This window comes from Mya arenaria, chromosome 15 (assembly GCF_026914265.1).
Source record: "Mya arenaria isolate MELC-2E11 chromosome 15, ASM2691426v1".
NCBI classification, from domain to species: Eukaryota; Metazoa; Mollusca; class Bivalvia; order Myida; family Myidae; genus Mya; species Mya arenaria.
In genome coordinates, this window is record NC_069136.1 from 47,645,382 (window position 1) to 47,669,186 (window position 23,805).

At 35.1% G+C, this 23,805-nt stretch overlaps 2 protein-coding genes across 3 annotated transcripts; one reads left to right on the forward strand and one right to left on the reverse strand.

Moving 5' to 3' along the window:
- Positions 1–1,043: 1,043 nt before the first annotated feature.
- Positions 1,044–12,762, reverse strand: LOC128220040 (homocysteine S-methyltransferase YbgG-like). Its single transcript, XM_052928285.1, has 8 exons — positions 12,628–12,762; positions 7,465–7,576; positions 4,381–4,448; positions 3,994–4,157; positions 3,452–3,555; positions 2,857–3,021; positions 2,180–2,382; positions 1,044–1,631 (listed from the first exon to the last, which is right to left on the reverse strand). The coding sequence occupies exons 2-8, from the start codon at positions 7,531–7,533 to the stop codon at positions 1,481–1,483; spliced, it is 924 nt and encodes a 307-aa protein (XP_052784245.1). The 5' UTR covers positions 7,534–7,576; positions 12,628–12,762; the 3' UTR covers positions 1,044–1,480.
- Positions 12,711–22,945, forward strand: LOC128220041 (programmed cell death protein 10-like). Of its 2 annotated transcripts, none has more exons than XM_052928288.1 (8): positions 12,711–12,821; positions 14,524–14,642; positions 15,075–15,128; positions 16,573–16,699; positions 17,142–17,268; positions 17,945–18,032; positions 19,681–19,766; positions 20,162–22,945. In XM_052928288.1, exons 2-8 carry the CDS (start codon positions 14,565–14,567, stop codon positions 20,244–20,246), a joined length of 645 nt encoding a protein of 214 aa, XP_052784248.1. In that variant the 5' UTR covers positions 12,711–12,821; positions 14,524–14,564; the 3' UTR covers positions 20,247–22,945. The 2 variants fall into 2 exon arrangements, with proteins under 2 accessions (XP_052784248.1, XP_052784247.1); XM_052928287.1 differs by having other exon boundaries at positions 12,775–12,915.
- The last annotated feature ends 860 nt before the right edge of the window (positions 22,946–23,805 follow it).

Sequence of the window (23,805 nt, forward strand, 5' to 3'; positions counted from 1 at the left end):
TACGTCTTTACAGTAGCTACTACACTCGAATTTTCATCACTGACCATCAATGTTTAGTGTTTATTTTTATTTATAATGACTGAAGATGAAATGGCCAATATTACGACCAACGCACAATGTACATGACCGATACATGTATACACGAACTTGTCTTTACCGAAAACCAATTCAAGTTATCCGAGTAATCGAGTACCCGAGTACTCGATCGGAAGATTGGCCGAGTACTCGAGTATCAATTTTACTACTCGTTGCCATCCCTAATGTTTACTAATTTATTGAACGGAAAACACCTGTTTGGTGCACTTTCACTGGCATGGCCAATGACACACTCCCTTCTTAAAAAACAGGCCCCAATTTCTCGAAACTTCTTAAGCTTAACAGGCTTAAGTCGCGTATTTCAATTAGCTAAAATACATACTGAAAATGGATTTTGATAAATGAAAAATGGTTTATTCTGATAATCGTACAGATTTTTCCTACATAATTTCAAAAAAAAATTGAAGAAGTAAATATAACACATTTTATAGTACAACGAAAATAGTGAGATTAGCTTAATCCTGGTATAAGGGACTTAAGAAGTTTCGAGAAATTAGGGCCAGGGTTAAATTTTCACTCCATACCAATACTGCTACCTTTGTTAAATACTATAATACAACGGGTTATTGCGGATACTGCATTACTGCATTATAAAGCCTGATATTTTTACTAATGTCATTTTGAAGCAGGATGCATTTTTATAGGAAAAAGTAGCAGCTGCTGACCCATATTCGCACTGCTCAATTTAACTGCAACATGCAGAAATAGGTCGCATTATGAATTGTTAAAAATGTAAATATGTTTTTTTGCACCATGGGATTTTATTTTTTTATTTACTGATTGCAAAGAATTAATAACTTAATAATAGCTGTGAAAGTATCTGTGACCAAAAGGTGACTTTGTCGCAAATGACGACAATGGCGATTGCCAGCGTGAAGCCTGCAAAACATTTCACATCAATTGGCGCCACCATTGTTGTTTTTTTGCGGTCACATGAGACTATGACGCCATATTTATCATTTATGTCATATAAACTGTATTACCTATAAGTACTTTTTATTTCTCGTAATTCAAAAATTAACTTTAGCATCATTACAGTGTTTTCTAGGAAATGCATTACGTATTTCACAAATGTCTCCTGATACATTCACAAATTGGACAAGTAACTCGTTAGTAATCTAAACTATCATCAGCATCGACATTCCTTGAACACCAAAGGCAAAGCACTTTAACATTCAAGTGTTTTAAAGCTACGTCATTATGCATGTTATTTCACAAATGTCTCCCAAGTTATATAACACGACAATGACCGCACAAGTAAATAGTTCATGCTAAAATGATAAAACTGTCATCAGTTACAACTTCAACACCAAAACCTTAAACAATCGGATAATTTGCCGTGATTTCAGTATACATGACATATTGATTGTGTCCTCCCTAGCATTCAAATAGTTTGTAGTGATTTCAGGATGCATGCTATTTTTCTTATGTCCTCGGGATACACCCGACAACACCCTCCAATCCAGGTTGCCCCATGCTCCACCCACTCTGATACAAGACTGGAAAACTCTTGGACGGAGTCCCGTCCTGCCCACCTGAAATAATCAAATGCAGCCATTGAAAGTACATTTATGCCTTTTCACACAAAAACAGCAAAACATCACACATACCCAATTGACTGTATTCATTATATGGAGTGACCTTAACCAGCACAAATATATGTTGTATTACACACATCGCTATGGTTCTCTGCAGTCGTATACTAGTTTTAATTAAAATAACATAAATATAGTACATACCTAACAATATTATTTGATTGAGCCACTTAGCATTACTATATTTCCATATTGGACTGCATTTACCTTCAGGAGTGTCCGTGACCATTAAGTGCTTACGTAACGCATGTATTTTTCCATGGTGCTCTATTTTGTTTAACACTGAAGTAACAGTAACGGAAGCTATGACCGGAGCACACAGGATTGCTACGAAATACTTTTTGGACTGCACTGCCTTTTAAATGTGACTTAAGAAACCAATGAGTTGACACCTTCTGTTAAATATGACTGAACTTCCCAGTCATACATTTCTCAACAATCCCTTTGAGAGCATCGAAATGAATGTAACCATTAAATTACGACCTTACCCAGCATGATGCGTCCAACTCTCGCCACTGTTTGGTTTCACAATGATAGGCTTCTGCAGTTTCAGCCCCTGAATACTCTTCAGCAGTGGAGTCACATATTGTGGGGCAGTACAGTTTAAACCAACTGCTTCAACATTGGTTGATGATGAGACAGAGGCCACAGCATCACGGAACTGTTCACCATGGCAAACTTCAGTCTCATTCTGAAAAAAATAATCAGATAGAACTGTTTTATTTCTACACAATTCAATGAATAACCAATATGTATAAACATATCTTACTTATGTTTAAAAGTGTTCATAATATGTAGGGATAAATGTCTTAATTTTCGTTTTGAGAATAGTTTTATCATACACCCATCTGACGCACAATAATTATAATAATGACAAATACAGTAGGTCTCCCTTTCAGTCACTTAACTTTTATATTATATATATATTTTTCCCAACTCTAGTTAATAAATTGTGAATATTGAACAGCAATTGATCAAAGAATGACGAATAATTATATCGTTAAATCAAAGCATGAAGCAGCAAGCCAATTGTACTAATAAAATATTAACCAGTCTTGCTCATATATTGAAGTAAGTAATTATTAAGTCAATGCAAGGACACTGTTTAAACAAAAGTTTAACTTTGATCACTGATTCGATTTTATATTGATCAATGATGAGGTACCTTGCATGAGAAAGTAACATAGGCTTTGCTGTCAGGGAACTCTTGCTCTATCAGTCTGACCAAAAGTTCAGCTTCGCGTTGGGATGGGATGGTTTCTATGGCAACCAGGTCAACACCTGCCGACACCAGCGCTTGGAGACGCGGTTTATGCCATTCCAATATTTCCTGAAAAAAACGGTAAATATAATCCTGACTTATTTTGCATCACACTGACGAAAACCAAATATGTTCTGATGATCAAACAGCTTAAAATCACTTTGTGTTATTCCAGGTTTGTATGATGACACATTTTTGTCAGTAGTGGCCCATGGATATCTATAGGCCTGTTCTATTTTTGTCAGTAGTGGCCCATGGATATCTATAGGCCTGTTCTAACATTGAGTCTACATGTGAGGTGCCATTTGCAGTTGCCATTAACGTGATTCACACGAAATAAAGAGAATACAATTGTCACAAATAATAATGTATATTTCATATGTATATGGCTTCGAAATCTTGCCCATAATGGCCCCCCAACAGCTCAACAATCATCCATTGGGCTCTATCATTGAAACTATTGATATCGGGTGAGGTTGTTATACCCGCAAGACATTACCTCATCTGACAACGCGTCCATGTATGCACCAGTATATTCAGACCCATCAAGAAGACAGGCGCCATACGGACCTACCGATCCAGCTACCAACCCTGGAGCTGTACCTGTAACATGTATTGACCTACTCTGTAATATGCCACATATTTGTTTCACTCAACCACTAAAATACTGATATATTTTCCGGGAGGGAGGTTTAAAGGGGTTCCAGGGATGACATAGATTTAGACCGGCATATATTAAAAACAAGGATAGCTGTTATTACGGAATTATGTCTTCACAAGACTGATACATTTTACTGGGGTCAACGCCCATGACAAGACCAGTGACGTTGTTAAATACACGTACAAAAACGGCCGCACCCCAACTCAAAGAATGAACAAGATCTTCGTAGAAGCTCACTTCATGTTTATTGGCATGGTGCAAAGACTGTCACGTTTTAATTACCTCAATACGTTTTCATCTCCATTTCATTTGTACTGAAATACACGGAGCCAAACATATGTGGTCAAAATCTGGTCATTGAACATGGAATTCAGATATACCTTGAGACTGGGCAACTTCGTCGCAAGCGTTTCTTGCCAAATGAACACTGCGTTGAATTAACTCAATAGCCTCAGAGTTAGTAATATGAAGGTGCTCCATAAATCCACCGACAGATGCTTGATAACTGGTTGTCACAGCAAGGTTGCTTCCCGCCTCAAGAAAGCTTATGAAATTGAAATTGGAATTTCACTATAACTGAGTATTTGTAGCTACCAGTATCAGGTACGTATTTTTCTATTCCATAATTGATATTTTTTTGTAGCTGCACTTCTAAACAATGACTTCGAGCATGGTCACAACACATTTATTATCAATAATATTATTTAATTTCCAAAAATCAAGCCACTGTGGCAAAATTCACCAGCGAGGACAGAAATGTTACATACTTTTTGTGGACCTGCTTTACGACATCTGGGTGGGAATAGAGTAGTCTAGCAGACCATAAGGCGTCACCCTGTAAAGAAATACAAATTCAATTCAAATTAATTTTGAAATGGTGGTGAAATTGAACGAGTTGTAAAGCATAGGTTCATTTGACGGTGTACAAATTCTGATTCTATTTAAAGTTGTCGCAAAGGGTCTGTTTAAACAATATGGCTGATCTGAAATTGTAACACTAAAAACCAAGACGTTAATTTCTTCTAATCTTGAATAGCTGACACTTCCTCGCGTTAAAAGTCAACCCTCGTTCAATATAAAACTCAGTGAGCATTAATGGTCATTAATGTGTCAATAGAACACCCTTCATTTATCTGTGAAGAATTTTAACATTTTGAATGTTACAGAAAATGTAAGGAACATTGTATAATGTTTATTGAAGTACTATTAGGTTTCAAGTGCCAAATATGTAAAGCCTGTGTGTATTTATAATCATGTTAATATAAAGTTGTTATCAAAACAAAATCAATATTTGACTGTCAAGTATATAAGACAAAATTATTGGAAAAAATAAGAAAAAATTGTTTGTTAAAAGGTATAATGCATGTATGTAGACAAAAACAAAATGAATAATTACTTTGTGTTTGAATAAACTGTATAATAATTGTTTTCACTTCTTACACATGATATATACTCCAAAATGGCAATTTAGGATTTGACTCCAAAAGTTTTGCACACAGTATATATATATATATATATATATATATATATATATATCACAGGTTATTCACATCTACTGATCTCCAATAGTTCACATTTATTGTTCGCATATTGTTAACATGTACTGTTCGCAAATTGTTTACATTTAATATTCGCAAGTTGTTACCATTTAATATTCGCGAATTGTTAACATTTAATATTCGCAAGTTGTTACCATTTAATATTCGCAAATTGTTAACATTTGATATTCGCAAGTTGTTAACATTTAATGATCTCCATTTGTACAATTTGTTCACAATTTGTTCGCAATTTGAGTTCGCAGATAATCTAATTTGCATGTGAAAAGTGAACATTCTGTGAACATTGTGCGAATGAATTCTTAGAAGAAGATACATGTTCGCAGATAGTTCGCAAAATATTTACATATTATTCACAATAACTGTTCACATTTAATGCATTTTTTCTGTAAGGGTTCTTTCATGTCTTTATTCATTGTATATGTTGGTACTTGATATCATGCAATCAGACTCTTTAATCCAATTAGCACCGCTTCTGTACTATATATATACTGTATTTTCCGCAATATGGACTGCGGTTTATATACATATAGTTCCAAATTCAAATGAAGTTTAAAATATGCCAAAAACTATTCACAAATATAATTATATTCGGTTTTCAACATCCGAATACCACCATGTTTATATCGAGGCACAAGCTAAATTCAGAGCTAAAATTATCCCCGTTGATAATAATTTTGTACCACAAAATTTAACTAACCATGTTTTTAATGAAAACAAACAGTTATTCTGTGCTTTTATTGATTTTATGAAAGCATTTGACAATAAAGAACTAGAAAATCTGTGGTATGAACTTTATACAGGAGGACTCAGGGGCAACCTTTATCATTTATGAACTATATGTAAGAGTATGTGTATTCAAGAGTTAAAAAACAAAATGAGCTAGGTACAGTGTTTGAACGTAATTTAGGTGTATGTCAAGGCAGACTGTATATCGTCGTTATTATTCATGACGGTAAAGTTGGAAGGTAGTTGGTAGTTGGTAGTTGGGGATTCGAATATTCAACTACTTACCAGTTGCCAGTTGGGGATTCGAATATTCAACTACCTGCTAGTTGCCAGTTGGGGATTCGAAAAATCAGAGTTAGATTTTGATGATGATATTAAGCTTCTCGACTATTTCAAGTCGCCAGTCGGATATTCGACCATTTTCAGTCGATTATTCGCGAATGTTCAACTGCAAACCAGTCAGTAGTTGGGGATTCAGATTATGTCTATATATATAGTTTTAAAGGTCACATATGGGAAAATTTATCGCCAAATGTTTCTTTAAGCATGTACATATATGTATCTTTGCGACAAACACTGTTTTAATTCACTTTTATTCGTATATATTCGCCAGTCGGATATTCGTCCATTTCCAGTCTTATATGTGTACCATATATGTGATGGGTACTGAAACACTTTATGGTGATCATTTCACGAGGTGTGACAAGTTTACAGGACAACCCGTCCAAAAGTTTGGAAGCAGTTTGCTCCACGACATTTTGCAACCGACCAACCGACCAACTGCAACAGACGTGACTTCAAACTACTCCCTTCCAACATCGTTTGTGGGGTATAAACAGGCTTCTAAAATATCTGACATACATGTATATATAAATGACAATATCGATGGTATGTATTCTTAAAAGCAAGCAGATACGAAACAGAACTTATAGTATAACCTTTATGTGCAGCCAATGAGATCGCCCACCCATCGGCCTCCAGTAAGTGCCATGCTTATTCGTTAAAAATTACATTCCTACCATATAATAGACATATCCATATAATTTAGTATCCCTTTTGTGGAAAACACGTTTTAATTCAAGAAGGTGATGCTCAAGTCATAGTTTTACCTGTATTGCTAAATTGAAGAAAAAACTTGGTCGAAATTGAAAGTAGACTTTTGTATTATATTCGGTACACTACTCAAACACTCTATACCAAATATTTAATAAGAAAAAAATATTTGAAAGGGCCCCGTTCATGTTTTATAGGCTCAGACAGCGTAAAGAAAGTGATTCAGTCTGAAATCTGACATCTGACATTATCTGCCAACCAACGATACCAGCCGGAGCATCATTGACAAATCCTCACAGCTACGATACAGTCATACAAACAAAGCTAACCGACGAAGCAAATAACATACTGGCCCATTCCTACAAACTAATTAGTTAGAAACTGTTTAATATCAGAAAGGTCGTTGAATTTTTTTAATGATTTAAAAATCAGGTTTGCAGATTTTTTCAACTAACATAAGTAACAATAAAGAAAATCGAGCTAGTACTTGAAAATCTTAATTAACTGTTTTACATCAATACTGCTATGCCCCAGGCGGACGAGCTCCGTGGCCGTCCCTCCATCCAGTACTGTGAAAGGCATTGGTCTTCAGCAGAAAATTGTAGCCTCCTTTGAAGGTTTCAGTCTGCAGAAAAAAATATTGCGATTATAATCAGGATGTTTCCAAGCAATACGAGAATGGGTCCGGGGGCCTTCCAAATTAAAATTCGGCAGCTGAAAAGGAATTCTAAACAAACACAAATATACTTTGGGTTAAATAACGGCCCGATTCTCCGTCAGAAAAAAGAAAACATTTCCCCAAAAACGGTACAAAATATAATCTTCTTGAAATAATCTACTCCTCTTTTAGTTTCAGTTTGTTTTGCGGAAACGACACCCTGCGCGAGGGTTGGGATGAACCTATCTTACACGAGTGGCTATGGAAGATGCCTTTCCTCCCACTTCAGTTAAACAAAATTATGTAAAAACGTATTTTTTACTGGAACTCTTTTGTGCGTAGTGAAAATTAATGCGTATGGATATGTGATCGTTCGTGGTTGTTATGGATATGCACGCATTGATTCAGATTATGTTAACAGTCAAATCGGTCTTTAAGTAGGTCTGAGGAGATTGAACCATTATTTCTTGAAAGGTGCGTGAAAAAAATATTATGGTGGCATTTGAAGCGAGAAATTTAATTGGAATTCTAAATATTGCCATAAAACAAGTTTTCTATGATGCTACAGACGACATATTTCAACAAGGTAGATAATTACAATGTGATGACCATTAAAGAGGAGTTCCATACGGGTACTTGTTTTATCTTTGCCCGTGGGTAAGATTATAAGTATCTTCCATGGCCGAGAGTGTAAGATAGGTTCATTCCGACCCGAGCGTAGGGTTTTTTTTGCAGAAACGAGGTTTACCGAGTTTCCGCAAAACACCCTCCGCGAGGGTCGTGATGAACCTATCTTACACGAGCGGCTATGGTAGATGCTTTTTCTCCCACCTCGGTTAAACAAAATTAAGTAAAAATGTATTTTTTGCTGGAACTCTTATGTGCTTAGTGAAAATAATTGCGTATGGATATGCGATAATTCGTGGTTGCCTTGGGTATGCGCGCAGTGATTCAGATTATGTAAATAGTCAAATCGGTCTTTAAATAGTTCTAATGAGTGTGAAGCATTATTTCTTGAAGGTGCGTGAAAACTGTTTTATGGTGACATTTGAAGCGAGAAATAATTAATAAGCGTTCTAAATATTGCCACAAGACGAGGTTTCCATGATGCTACAGACGACAGTCTTCAACAAGGGAGGTAATTACAATGTAGCGACCATTAAAAAGGAGTTCCATACGGGCATTTTATCTTCGCCCGTGGGCAAGATAAGAATTTCTAGCATGGTTAAACTATTGGATCTACTTATCTGAGGTGGGAGAAAATAATTTCTAGCATGGTTAATTTTTTGGATTTACTTGTCTGACGTGGGAGAAAAACGCATCTACCTAGTCTGGAGATATAAATTATCATTTCAACTACAATCCATAAGTAAATTCTAATTACATTGGCCTCATGTTTGCAGTCTCTGGTGTTTCAGTCTGAATATATACAGTATCATTTCAACTACAACCCATTGGTAAATACATTGGCCTCTTGTTTGAAGTTTCTGGTGTTTATGTCTTGATATATAAATTGTCATTTCAACTACAACCCATTGGTAAATACATTGGCCTCTTGTTGGCAGTCTCTGGTGTTTTAGTCTGGATGTATCAATTGTCATTTCAACTACAGCCCGTTGGTAAATACATTGGCCACTTGTTGGCAGTCTCTGCATGGTGTTTTAGTCTGGATATATCAATTGTCATTTCAACTACAGCCCATTGGTAAATACATTGGCCTCTTGTTGGCAGTCTCTGCATGGTGTTTTAGTCTGGATATATCAATTGTCATTTCAACTACAGCCCATTGGTAAATACATTGGCCTCTTGTTGGCAGTCTCTGGTGTTTTAGTCTGGATGTATCAATTGTCATTTCAACTACAGCCCATTGGTAAATACATTGGCCTCTTGTTGGCAGTCTCTGCATGGTGTTTTAGTCTGGAGATATCAATTGTCATTTCAACTACAGCCCATTGGTAAATACATTGGCCTCTTGTTAGCAGTCTCTGCATGGTGTTTTTGTCTGGATATATCAATTGTCATTTCAACTACAGCCCATTGGTAAATACATTGGCCTCTTGTTGGCAGTCTCTGGTGTTTTAGTCTGGATATATCAATTGTCATTTCAACTACAGCCCATTGGTAAATTCATTGGCCTCCTGTTGGCTGTCTATGGTGTTTTGGGCTGGATATATCAAGTATCATTTTAAATATAACCCATTGGTAAATACATTGGCCACTTTGTTTGCAGTCTCTGGTGTTTTAGTCAGGATAAATAAATTGTCATTTCAACTACAGCCCATTGGTAAATACATTCGGGTTGGCCTCTTGTTGGCAGTCTCTGCATGGTGTTTTAGTCTGGAGATATAAATTATCATTTCAACTACAGCCCATTGGTAAATACATTAGCCTCTTGTTTGCAGTTTCTGGTGTTTCAGTCTGGATATATCAATTGTCATTTCAACTACAACCCATTGGTGAATACATTGGCCTCTTGTTGGCAGTCTCTGGTGTTTTAGTCTGGATATATCAATTGTCATTTCAACTACAGCACATTGGTAAATACATTAGCCTCTTGTTGGCAGTCTCTGCATGGTGTTTTAGTCTGGATATATCAATTGTCATTTCAACTACAACCCATTGGTGAATACATTGGCCTCTTGTTGGCAGTCTCTGGTGTTTTAGCTTAGATATATCAATTGTCATTTCAACTACAGCACATTGGTAAATACATTGGCCTCTTGTTGGTAGTCTCTGCATGGTGTTTTAGTCTGGAGATATCAATTGTCATTTCAACTACAGCACATTGGTAAATACATTAGCCTCTTGTTGGCAGTCTCTGCATGGTGTTTTAGTCTGGATATATCAATTGTCATTTCAACTACAGCACATTGGTAAATACATTAGCCTCTTGTTGGCAGTCTCTGCATGGTGTTTTAGTCTGGATATATCAATTGTCATTTCAACTACAGCACATTGGTAAATACATTAGCCTCTTGTTGGCAGTCTCTGCATGGTGTTTTAGTCTGGAGATATCAATTGTCATTTCAACTACAGCCCATTGGTAAATACATCGGCCTCGTGTTGGCAGTCTCTGCATGGTGTTTAAGTCTGGATATATCAATTGTTATTTCAACTTCAGCCCATTGGTTAATACATTGGCCACTTTGTTTGCAGTCTCTGGTGTTTTAGTCTGGATATATCAATTGTCATTTCAACTACAGCCCATTGGTAAATACATTGGCCTCTTGTTGGTAGTCTCTGCATGGTGTTTTAGTCTGGAGATATCAATTGTCATTTCAACTACTACCCATTGGTAAATACATTGGCCACTTTGTTTGCAGTCTCTGGTGTTTTAGTCTGGATATATCAATTGTCATTTCAACTACAGCCCATTGGTAAATACATTGGCCTCTTGTTGGCAGTCTCTGCATGGTGTTTTAGTCTGGATATATCAATTGTCATTTCAACTACTACCCATTGGTAAATACATTGGCCACTTTGTTTGCAGTCTCTGCATGGTGTTTTAGTCTGGATATATCAATTGTCATTTCAACTACAGCCCACTGGTAAATACATGAGCCTCTTGTTGGCAGTCTCTGGTGTTTTAGTCTGGATATATCAATTGTCATTTCAACTACAGTCCATTGGTAAATACATTGGCCTCTTGTTGGCAGTCTCTGGTGTTTTAGTCTGGATATATCAATTGTCATTTCAACTACAGCCCATTGGTAAATTCATTGGCCTCCTGTTGGCTGTCTATGGTGTTTTGGGCTGGATATATCAAGTATCATTTTAAATATAACCCATTGAGAAATACATTTGCATCCTGTGTGCAGTCCAGTTTATTAGTTCAGGTACAATCCATGAGGGAAACACATAAATTGGACTCCTGTTTACAGTCTCTGGTTTTTAACTCTGCATAACAAAGTTAACTGCAACTTATTGGGAAGATATTCAGAATTTAAAATTAAAATCTTTCAACAAAAAATAGAGCCAATTAAAATAATTAAAAAAATTGAAATATGATTCATAAAATAGTACATGCTTAAATAAATGCATACTCATTCTGATGCATGCAATTGAAATTGCCGTGTAATTTTGTTATCAGTTATCAAGTTCCGTACTTCAGCTGATTATTCATACCTTTCTCAAATGCAGTATGCAGTGTCAGTAGCAGTAATTGACCTAGGCTAGAACTATATCAGTTTGTAAATAATTCATGTGTTTGAATTAATAAGATAAAACATTTTTACCCTTTGGCCAAAATTGCCTCAGTATAGATAAATTCTTAACCATTTTTTTTAAAAACAGGTTATACCTAAGGAGCAGGCAGTTTACATTTTTTTTAAAGAACCAGAAAAACATTTTTTTTATCCCCTGGCTGTTACTTTTCCAGAAACAGGCCAAACTGTATTTGTGTGTTACTTCAAAGAAGGAAATATACTATTAAATATGTATCTATCAGAATAGTGCATAGACATTTTTTCAGCAATGTTTTGTCCCCATCAGTATCAGAAAAAAATACAACATTGTTGTGTGTGAGTGTAAGAACCAGCCGCCCGGCTCAGTTTTTTAGCGCACCGTGCAAGTGTTCCATTGTTTGTGGGTGCAAGCACCACACCAGGTGCCATGTTTGTGGGTGCAAGCACCACACCAGGTGCACTTTTCCAACAAGGTTTACTTTAATATTTATTTCAAATAATAAATTAAAAAATACAACGACAATCCCAGTAGTAAAAAATAATCCTGTTGAGGCGCACCAGGCAAGGTACCAACCTATAGACATAAACATATTAACATCACATACAAAAAAAAAAAAACACCAACAAAAATTACACCATATACACAAATACAACTTTTTATAAGCACCACAAAAAAATGTACCATCATCAAAAATTTGTTATCATTAAATGATTTTATTAAAGCATTTTTAAAATTTTGCTTATTTTTTAACCGATAAAAGTTCTTTTAAAGAAATAAGATCAAAGTAAATAAAAACTGATCGATATTATTGCAAAAATCAGCAAACCACTTACTTATTTAAGGAAACGTTTACCAACTTTTTAGTAGAGCGAAGCGAATTGTGGCAAATTTCGAATGATATTGAGTACGAATCGTTCAGAACTCTTCAACTTGGAGGTGATTAATCAGGAAGAAAACAAAGTACAAAAGTTGTTAATTTTCCGCAATAAAATGTCATAACGTGCAAAAGTCGACACGAGTTCAATTGGTAATATCTTCTTTATTGTGTTTAATTTTATGTTTGAACTATACGCGTGGAGAAAACGTCAAGACTGGGTTGTATTCGATAGAAAGAAATTCAGGTGTGGTCATTTTAGTTTTTTTATTTACAAATTTATTAATCACCTGATGAAAAGATACGGATTTGTATGGATATAACTTTAATGAAATCTAACATATATGAATAATAGATAATACAGCACATGGATCCCCGTAGTCGATAATAGATCTGGCTTACATAACACAGTTTTTATTTTTTGACAATTACTTTTTTTTTTACTTGACATAAAATAGGTCATAATCAACACTGTAAAATTTGTTTGGTGAAGTTCTTAAGTTAAAAACAAAACAGCCCTGATTAAAAGACACTCCCAGATACAGTGGTGGCACAAATTGGTTGACAGTATAGCCCTGAATGAAAGAGAATATGGCCTACACTCGCTGACCATACCAAACAGATCTACAGACCGTACCTCTTTTAAAATCTGTCAATGTTTACCATATCAAATGCCATTATGTTTGGTTAGTTTATTTTAATAAAAAAAGGTATACACTAAGTAGGAAATATAATATATCTTCTCTAAGTACAATAAAACCTGTTTTTCTGACCACCTTTTACAAGCGACTACCTGCCCTGTACCACAGTAACAAAGCCTCCGAAGCATTTTAAAAGTTGATTTAACTTAATTATGGCACTACCCATCAAATGTGACTAACAATCTATAATGTAAATTTAAGATGCTAAGTTGTTCAGTGAAAGCTAGTAGCTAGCAAGTTATAAATTCAGCCAACCGGAACGCTGAAATCTGTATGTTAATGTTTAAAGCACCTTTTGTGAAGCGGTGTACAGTGGATAATAACAATTTCTGCCAAATATAAAGTTTTCACTTAAGAAGAGAGAATGATATTAATAATTAATTTGGACAAAGGTGTTCCATATATATATCTAAAACAAAACGATTGTTTTTAACTTTTACTGTAGTATATTGATTTGTCAGTATGGATCATACCAGATTTCAATCACTCACATTGACATAACATAGCGGAACAGTCTGTGGAATCAAACTTTTATGAGTCTTAGCATTTGTATATTTTAACCAGTGAGTAAAGGTTTGTCTACCCAGTAAGTTTAAAAATAACATTGGTATATTTATCACCACTCATCACATCACTAAGTCTTCCACATGCTAAATATACATGCAACTGCTGCGAATCAATGAAGACAGTACTAGACACAGAACCTGACAGATTAACGTCGGTGATGAAAACTTTTGTAAGAGATTACCACTGTTTAAAGCGAAGGCCCTTTGGCTAAAGCTTATTGACATGTTTGTGTGTGAAACGATCATGTGATTAAGCAAGGAGCTTTGAAAAAACAATTTGTGCTATTTTTAACGGGTAAACTCAGGTGAAACAGCGTGTGAGAAGAAACGATTGTTTTGTTTATTTTTTCATCATTTAAATTGTGCATTATCGGCCACATACTAGCTCGTATTGACAATTCTAGTCTTGTTTAAAGGAAATACTGTATTATGCCGATTTTAGGACCATCTGGTGCAAGTCCCTTTAACCCTGCATTAGACCTGAATCCTTCATACTCAAACTCAGGATCGGGATTCATCATGTTATGGAGTTATCATTTTGCTATTACTAATAGTATTTGTTAATACCATGGAATGTTTTTTTTTCAGTATCCGACTGTGATAAAAGTTGGGAGGTGTAACAACTAAGGATGGCACACTCTGACAGCCACAAGGCTCTGTACGCCAAGATGATTGTTGATGTAGTTTTGTCTCCACTCTTTGAAAGGGTATGTCTTAACCTGCTGTCATTGTGTTACTAGGCTAAACTGAAAAAAATGTTTTTAAAGTTTTAAATGAATATTGTTTCCAATGTTGACAACTGTGAGTTATGAATTGAAATGGTTTCTTGCTTTTAATTGATGTCTAGTGCTTTTCTTGTGTGTTTGTTTGTTTGTTTAGTTCATAACTAAAACAAAATCAGCTTGATTGTATTACATGTATGTCAGGACAAATAACATTGTTTACAATAAAAAATGTCAATCTATCACTGTTTTCTTTGAAAGAAGGTTAGATGGGATATTATGGCATTGGTGTTAGTACGCTAGAATTTAAATGTCAGTCATTATTTCTAGAAATAGAGTTTATTAGGTTTAGTTTTATTATATGGACACAAACAGTTTTTCCACTTGCTGTATAATGTGTATGTTTGAAACTGACAGTTGGAGAAAAAGGATCTTGCAGCCTCACAGACTCTTCGGGCAGCTTTCACAAAGGTAACATTCATCATCATGAATAGCTAGGATAATGGATAAAAGAATTGAATACTGTATTATACTGTGTATTAAGGACGCTAGCATAGATAGGACTCCGGCAAAAAAATATGTGAAAAAATCAGGTAAAAAACAAATACATAGATACAATGTGATGAAAAATGTCAAAATCAGCAGCCAACATTAATTTTTATTTGATTTTTCAAGTTTTATTGAATCGTGAGAATGGCAGAGGTTGTTAAATAGTATAGCATATGTACATAAATGATAAAATAACAATAATAATAATCCCAACGTCGCTCTCTGTTGTTGCAAAATTGTAAAACAACAGCTGTATATTGTATGAAAATCATACCAATTGTTATCAACACATCAACACCTTCAGTTAAGTATTACAAACACGTGGTATAATGAGACGAACAAGACTGCCATTACAACAGTTTGTACTTTGTATCCGGGATGTTACTATAGCAAGGAAGAGGAAGTTTTTCATACCTTCACACATTTACAATGCACAATGATTCCACTTCACAATGTCCATGGTCATTAATATTTGAATACTGCAAAAAGTTCCATATGACAAAAATGAAAACAAACACATTTTCTTCCATTTATTTTTCTATTAAAGAAAATTCGGCCAGAACTGCACTAGGAAAAAATATTAAAAAAATGTATAATGTAATAGATTAGGCATTTTTTTAAATCAAATTTCAGGTAAAAAGTTTGTCCTATACACAGTAAAATAAAGTACTCCCCTAGCAAATGATGCAGATCTGATACAAATTTGCAAAATTTACTATTACACTATATAGTCCAAAATCTGAAACTATGGGAAATTAAATTTTAGTTAGGTATAGTTTTTGTTTATACTGACCTTATATTTCTATACGAATCATGTGTACCAAGCTATTCAAAACTAAGCATACCAAATTATTACAAATTTTATATAAAAACACTGTTACAGAAAGTTTGGAAGTATATTACTCCCTAGAAATGGGTTAATACTTCCAAATTTGATTCCTTGGAAGCACAAAAACTTCTATAATTTTAGAGAAAACTTTCAAAGTAGAAAGCTTAGAAGTTCAAAATATCAAAACCGGGTGTCAATATTACTTTTATTGTCGCAGTTTTGATCAGTCTTAAGTAAAATGAGTAATTATTATATAAATCTGTGAATTTGGCAAGTTATAGTTGCATTTCATTATTTTTAACACACTAGTTGAAAAATGGTGGGGAAAAAATTGAGGGACTTAAACTTCCAAATTTCAGTGAAAAACCTTCCAATATTCAGATGAACAGAAAGTTTAAACTTCCAGTTTCAAATTCTCTTAATGGAAGCCCTGACTGTAGATTTCTCGCATTTTCCTTAACCATGTAATTCACCAGCATGATAGACATTACTGATAATAGTTTTTCAATACATACTTAAACATGCCATGTTTTTAAGGTGGATTCTCAACTACCAGGCTTCACATATGACTTTGCCTTGGGCCTGCTGAGGAAGGCCGAGATACAGGACAAACTTGATATGAGTGAGACCCTACTCAGACTTGGCGGAACTCCTGAGTCTGAAGGTATGTAGATAAAAAGCTATTTTCTACCGCTTGTAACAAAACTACCAATGGTTGTTTTCAAGTTTTGAAAACATGGAATGATTGTGGCTTTAACTTCACCCCAATCCTCTTAGTGTATAATTTTATGAAGCTGTGTATTAACTTGATACCCTGTCTACCGATGGTATACCGGAAGTCAAAACAAACTAATTGCAGCTATCCGGAATTGGTGTATTCCCATCATGTGACATTAAGTATTGTAGAAGCCAATTATGTGGTCCTAATAGTTTGTATTGGTGTAGCATCAAATGTGTAGATATGTATTAGTCACATGTTAACCATGGACAAACAACTGCGTGTGGTGTTTGATTAAATACATTCTTTTGTTAAGCAAGTAAGATAATTATAAAGGGCAGTTGTAATCCGGTATATGCATCATATCGATCATCTGTTTACATTGAAGACCTGAGAATCACAAGGCCAGAAAATACATTCCAAGAACTCAATAGATGTGCTGTGGCGCTGAAAAAAATCCTCAGCAGAATTCCTGAACAGATTTACGACAGAAAACAGTTTCTAGAAACAATCAAGTAAGAAACACACATTACCCATGGTTGATCTTATTATAAATTACATGTATATTTCAAGTTCTACAAATTACTAAAAAATATCATGTATAAGAAATATTGTTGTTTATGGTGGTTGAAGTAGACATATATTTTATCATTTAGTGCAATAAAGTATTAAAAATTACCTGTTTATTAATGTATATTATGAAGACATATAATTCATTGTGAATAAAATATGGACTAAGCAATAAATAATCACAAGTGCCAGCTGGTAAATATGTCATATACAGTAACAATATTTTTTTGGCTTGTCAGAGGAAAAAAAGATTATTATGATAGCCTTTGTTTTGCAAAAAAATTGATATATATATATATATATATATATATATATGTGTACTCTACCTATAATTTAAAAATGTGAACGAAATTCACATGAAACTTACAATAGTACTTATGTTGCCTGAGACATTGCACACATGTTTAGCAGGGCTCATAAGTACATAATAACTGTCAAGAGATAGGTCTATGTTCATTATCTCCTGATAAACAACAGACAGGCACATACAGACATGCATTGGCTTTTGTATTGCTCTTGTTTCAAGGTGTGTTACAGATTTTTTTGAGATCAGAGCAAAGAATTTGCTTGCTTATTAGTGATTCACTTTTCCGAAGATCAAAGCAAAGATTTCTTTTCCAGAGAAATAGCGAGCGCAATCAAGTTGCTGTTGGACGCTGTTAACCGCGTTATTGGCGAGGTGCCGTCTTCCGAGAACGGAAGCAAACAGGTAGGTTACATTCCACTTATTTAAATGTGGATTCTTTTTTCTTTAGAGAGGTCTAGTATAGGTGTCCAACTCTGAGCCGCAAAGATGTTAAGGGTTTGATCCCCACCAGCGGGTACTTGATCCCCACCTGCGGGTACTTTGCCTCTAAAATTAGAGGGCAGTTCTCCGGCTTGTTTCCATTTGTAAGCTAGTAACTTTCATCTTAATCAAGCCAAGAGAAATATATATATACTAAACTTTAACTGAAAATGCAAGGTTTTTTTTAATTGGGGTGTTCAATATAGAACAGAGTCAGTATTCTGGTCTGGAATGTGTGATCATTGTAGAAATTAATATAAGGAAAGACGTAGGTTTAGATTTCATTTTTATGTTGTGAAAGTTGTGGCACATAAAAACAACAGATACAGAATGTTTTGAAGGGTAATAAATACTATTATACTGTATAAAATGATCATCACTCTCTAAAACCGCTAATAAATGAAGTAATGGAAGCTCCCAGCCATAAACAGCAAACATTTATGATGCACAGAAGTTATAAAATAGTTTGTGAAGACTTTTACTAAGTTTTGCTTGGCAAAACACCACAGTTACTAGCAACTCACAGAATTATTATAACTACTTGTAACTCTCATTATTTCTGTCTCTATTTAGATGTTTTAACTTCTTCGTTCGAATATAATAATAATACCGGGGTAAATGTTCCAGTTTTGCATAAATATTAGTCCATATAAACAGCCGCTTCAGAGTCTTTGAATTTTGGTTTGGCGACTCTGCGCATCTTTATCCCACTTGTTGTTTTCCTAACCAAGAATGACAGATCCCAGCGCTTAAGTATATTTAGTGTTAAGCTAACGGGCACCTGCTAGATAGTGCTAAAATGGCGATGCCTTATTTACAAAAGTTGATCTGAATTAGTGTTTCATGAAACACTTAAGTGTAATAAGAGAAAGGTAATGGCTTAATCAATTAATATATAACTTTTTTCTCTTTTTTTTGTTTATTATGAAGTGTTAAGTTTTGTGGAGTTACAGTTGAAGAATATATTTTACAATGAAATGAATCAGTCGACCTGTGACGTTTAGGAAACACAATGAATATCCAAATGTTAAACAAAGTTCCCTAAATGCGCATTATTGTGGCTACATACATATTATCTGTAATGTATGTATAATTCTGGCCATTCCCATCATTGGTGTTGTCAATAATTTTAACAAACTGTTTCCTGGAAAGTAATAAAGAATGTAAACACAAACCCATTTCTCTGGAAATATGCTGACATTTGACTCTTTTTGCAGTTTTCCAACTAAATGTCATTCATACTAAGACAAAAAATGTTTGTCTCTTGTAATAGCCTTGGCGTAGACGTTGTTATTGTGCACATGTGTAGAAAGGCACGTACTTACTCTGGTGTTAATCATTATTGTGATAAAGTATGTAAAGAATAGTGTCACACAATCCTAAGCCCAAAGTTGGAAGCCTCATTTTAAAAAACATCAGATGCAAGATTGCTTAGGCTCAAAAAAACTATTGAGCTATTCCTGAACCATTAGGCTCAATTGAACTAGAATCTTATGTTTATAACTCATTCTTACTAAACAAAATCAGTTTTGGGCCAAAAAATCCATTTAACAAAATTTATATGTTTCAGATCTTGGAAGACCGGAAGCGAGAGTTTGTCCGTTACTCGAAGAAGTTCAGCAACACATTGAAGGAATTCTTCAGGGAACCCAACCAGTATGTAACACATACAATTAAGAACTGAAACAATATGACCTTTTGCTCTGCAGTGGTCTTGTTCAGTTCTAGCCAGACATAATAGGCTTAACCACCTCGGTGTAAGGCACTTTGTGAGATTTTGAATACATATTAAGAATACTGCATCGCTAGTTTTCTTGAAATATATATTTGTGCTTAATCCCAGCCCAATAATATCTCAATGCCATAAATATCCAATCCTGTACTGTTATTCCATAAATATTAAGCGCTTATCTGCACCCTGTTTTGTTATTCCATAAATATTGAGTTCCACCTGCTGTACTTTTATTTTATGAATAGTGAGTGCTATACTGCACCCTATAATGTTATTTCAAAATTATTGTTTGCTAAAACCTGTGATGTTTTTACTTTAGGAACCACAATGTTTTCCTGAGTGCCAACTACCTGACATATCAAACCAACCTGATCCTGAGAACTGTGAAACAGGAGTGTGGATAATCGCCTCACAGCGCACCTACACAAGCAACGCTGGGGCCGAAACATGAGAGTTGTCATCCGGTTACAGTGATTCTTGACTCTTGATGTTTTTCAGTGACAAAATGTTTTTCTCCTTGAAAATTAATTTACTTCTGTAGCATAGAACTTAAGTTGTATTTAGTCATGCCAAACTGATTCCATGTGTAGCGTTTAGGGGCAATTGGTTTTTCAACATTTAAAATGAAAAACAAAAACGTTTTCAAAAATCAAATTTAGCAAAAGAATTAACCTTCTAACCCCAATTTCTCGAAACTTCTTAAGCTTAACAGACTTATTGCTTAATACAATTAGCCAAAATACATACTTAATTTTGATAAATGAAAAATGGTTTATTCTGATAATCGTTACAATAATTCCTATCTAAAGTATTAAAACTTTTAAAGGAGTATATAAAATGCAAAATATTGAAAAACTAAAATAGTGGGTTTAGCTTAATCCTGTTATAAGGGACTTTTGAGAAAAGTTTTGAGAAATTGGGGCCTGGCAATTAATGATGAAAATAATAATTATATGAGTCAAGAAATATATTTTTATGCCCCCTGAAGGTGGGCATATTAAAATCGCACCGTCCGTCCGACTCAATAACTCAGAATATTAAATTTAAATTTTAAAATAACTTGCCACATGTGTTCGGCATACCAAGACGACGTGTCGCATTCAAGAACCGTTTCCCTACCTCTAAGGTCAAGGTCACACTTAGGTGTTTATTCACAATAGAATGCTGCATATAAGGACATAGAGTATAGGTTGTCATGTCCGGGCTGTAACTTTCCCTTGTATGGACAGATTTTAAAATAACTTGCCACATGTGTTCGGCATACCAAGGCGACGTGTCGCGTGCAAGAACCGTGTCCCTACCTCTAAGGTCAAGGTCACACTTAGGTGTTTATTCACGATGGAATGCTGCATATAAGGACATAGAGTATAGGTTGTCGTGTCCGGGCTGTAACTTTCCCTTGTATGGACAGATTTTAAACTAACTTGCCACATGTGTTCGGCATACCAAGACGACGTGTCGCGTGCAAGAACCGTGTCCCTACCTCTAAGGTCAAGGTCACACTTAGGTGTTTATTCACAACGGAATGCTGCATATAAGGACATAGAGTATAGGTTGTCGTGTCTGGGCTGTAACTTTCCCTTGTATGGCCAGATTTTAAAATAACTTGCCACATGTGTTCGGCATACCAAGACCACGTGTCGCATGACAGACCCGTGTCCCTATCTCTAAGGTCAAGGTCACGCTTGGGTGTTTATTCACAATGGAATGCTGCATATATAAGGACATAACAGTGTCGGTTGTCAAGTATGGGTGGTATTTTTTTATGTTTAGAGGCAATTTAAAATAACTTGCCATATGTATTTGACATGTAAAGGCAAGATCAACTTTTCATGTACTGACCTTGTTCATAGGTCAATGTCACAATCGGGGGCATTCGTCTTGTTTAACATCTGTTTTTATTTTTAAGGTCCTGTATATTTGTATATGAGGTTTTCTTTTTGATTTTCATTAGAAAATCTGCCATAATTGGTATTTGTATGTACACATTTGTTGCAAAAAGAATAAGATCCATTTTTTCGGTGGCATTAGTAAAATATTGGCTGATAATCACATAAGAACCCTATTTCCATAAGGTACACCTGAATCAAATAACGACTGTCTAGTTGAAAAAAATTAAGGTAACCAATAGAAACAGGATGGGAAATGCTAAGCCCCGTTTTCACATGTTTTTTTACAGTTACTTTAAGATAAGCAATAACCTGTATCATAATTGTGCTATCTGTTGACAATTTTTAAGCCAAGTTGACCTAGATGGCACTCCATGCTAACGTACCTTTCGCTAGGATCAAGCCAAGGTGACCTAGATGGCACTCCATGCTAACGTACCTTTCGCTAGGATCAAGCCAAGGTGACCTAGATGGCACTCCATGCTAACGTACCTTTCGCTAGGATCAAGCCAAGGTGACCTAGATGGCACTCCATGCTAACGTACCTTTCGCTAGGATCAAGCCAAGGTGACCTAGATGGCACTCCATGCTAACATACATTTCGCTAGGATCAAGCCAAGGTGACCTAGATGGCACTCCATGCTAACATACCTTTCGCTAGGATCAAGCCAAGGTGACCTAGATGGCACTCCATGCTAACATACCTTTCGATAGGATTTTGGTTGTAATGCGCTAATAGATAGTTTCCCTGATCGCACCCCTGACGCTAAACATTGAATCAACATTGCTTGGCCTTGTTGTGATTTTGTATGTTATGAAACATAGAGTACATAACATAAGATTTATAAATTACTTGATAACTCTGCTTTGAGGAAGCCATGAAAGTAAATGCTATTTAGTATGGTTTCGTTTTTTGATCTGTTCATATCATATTGTTTGCATCTTTTTATTTAATTTTTCGATTGATTGTTTTGATTTTAAACACACAGCATTCCATGTGTAGGACTTTACAGTGTAACTACAAATATTCTCTTTGTAATGTCACAAGAATCAGTTTAACTTCTGTTGTATGTCTAGTATACTTTATATAATACATGTATATTATGTTGTTGCAAAAGGATTGGATATTTAAAACACTTAATGATTTGTAAAATGTAAATAAAAGACAAATATTTTCGTACACATGTATTTGGAGAAATACACGAGTAACATTCTTTTTTGATATTCTTTTATGGAAGAACTTACTTCCTCTTTGTCTATCAGCACAAAAGCTTGATTTGACCTCTCATGGTTTTCTGACACATTATTTCAGGCCCCAATTTCTTGATACTTCTTAAGCTTAAGTACCTCATTTCATTTACCCAAAATACATACTTAAATTGAATGGTTAATTGTGATCGTCATAAAGATAATTTTTATCTAAAGTATAAAAACTCTTAAAAGAAGTTAATATTAGGCAGTTTATTGAAAACCAAAAATGAGATTAGCTTAATCCTGTTATAAGGGCCTAAATAATTTTCAAGAAATTGGGGCCAGATGTCCAAGGGCCATAACTCACAATGCCATAGAGGTATCCTGATTGAGACTCCGGAGTTGTTTCTCATATACTTATCATGGACTTGATTGACTGAGGGCTGAAACCATTTCGGCAATGGGTTTTGAGGTCAGAGGGGGTGAAGTACCCTGCAGCAGAGTCAAAAGTGGCTTTTAGAAGCCCTATTGACGGTTGTCTGGAGTCCCCAATTTGAGGCAAACTGAAGTCTCAATACTTGAGGGCCTAGGCTGTACTGGGTTTTATTCGGAACTCTCTTTCAAATTAAAGCTATCAGTGAATATATCATGCATCATCTTTCATAAAAGCAAGGAGAAAAAACATCAACTATACACAAATCTGACGCACAGACGATGGACACCGGTTTCAATTTAGCTTTTACAGTAATGTCTGTCTTGGGACGACAAAAATAGCTCTGATTTGTGAATTCAAATCATGTTATTTCCTTTCCACAAAGTTGGGAGAGGAGTATGGGAATGCACTTCTTCGATGATAACAAATTCAAAGGTGCACATCACGAAT

What these genes read in the sequence shown, in the direction of transcription:
- LOC128220040 (XM_052928285.1), bottom strand. Translation starts at nt 7,533, where the DNA reads ATGCCTTTCACAGTACTGGATGGAGGGACGGCCACGGAGCTCGTCCGC. An exon ending in GTAAAGCAGGTCCACAAAAA is followed by an intron (nt 4,158 to 4,380) that starts GTATGTAACATT and finishes CAATTTCATAAG; the next exon opens with CTTTCTTGAGGCGGGAAGCA. An exon ending in ATGTTACTTTCTCATGCAAG is followed by an intron (nt 2,383 to 2,856) that starts GTACCTCATCAT and finishes TATTTTTTTCAG; the next exon opens with AATGAGACTGAAGTTTGCCA.
- LOC128220041 (XM_052928288.1), top strand. Translation starts at nt 14,565, where the DNA reads ATGGCACACTCTGACAGCCACAAGGCTCTGTACGCCAAGATGATTGTT. An exon ending in TGTCTCCACTCTTTGAAAGG is followed by an intron (nt 14,643 to 15,074) that starts GTATGTCTTAAC and finishes TGAAACTGACAG; the next exon opens with TTGGAGAAAAAGGATCTTGC. An exon ending in CGGAACTCCTGAGTCTGAAG is followed by an intron (nt 16,700 to 17,141) that starts GTATGTAGATAA and finishes TTTACATTGAAG; the next exon opens with ACCTGAGAATCACAAGGCCA.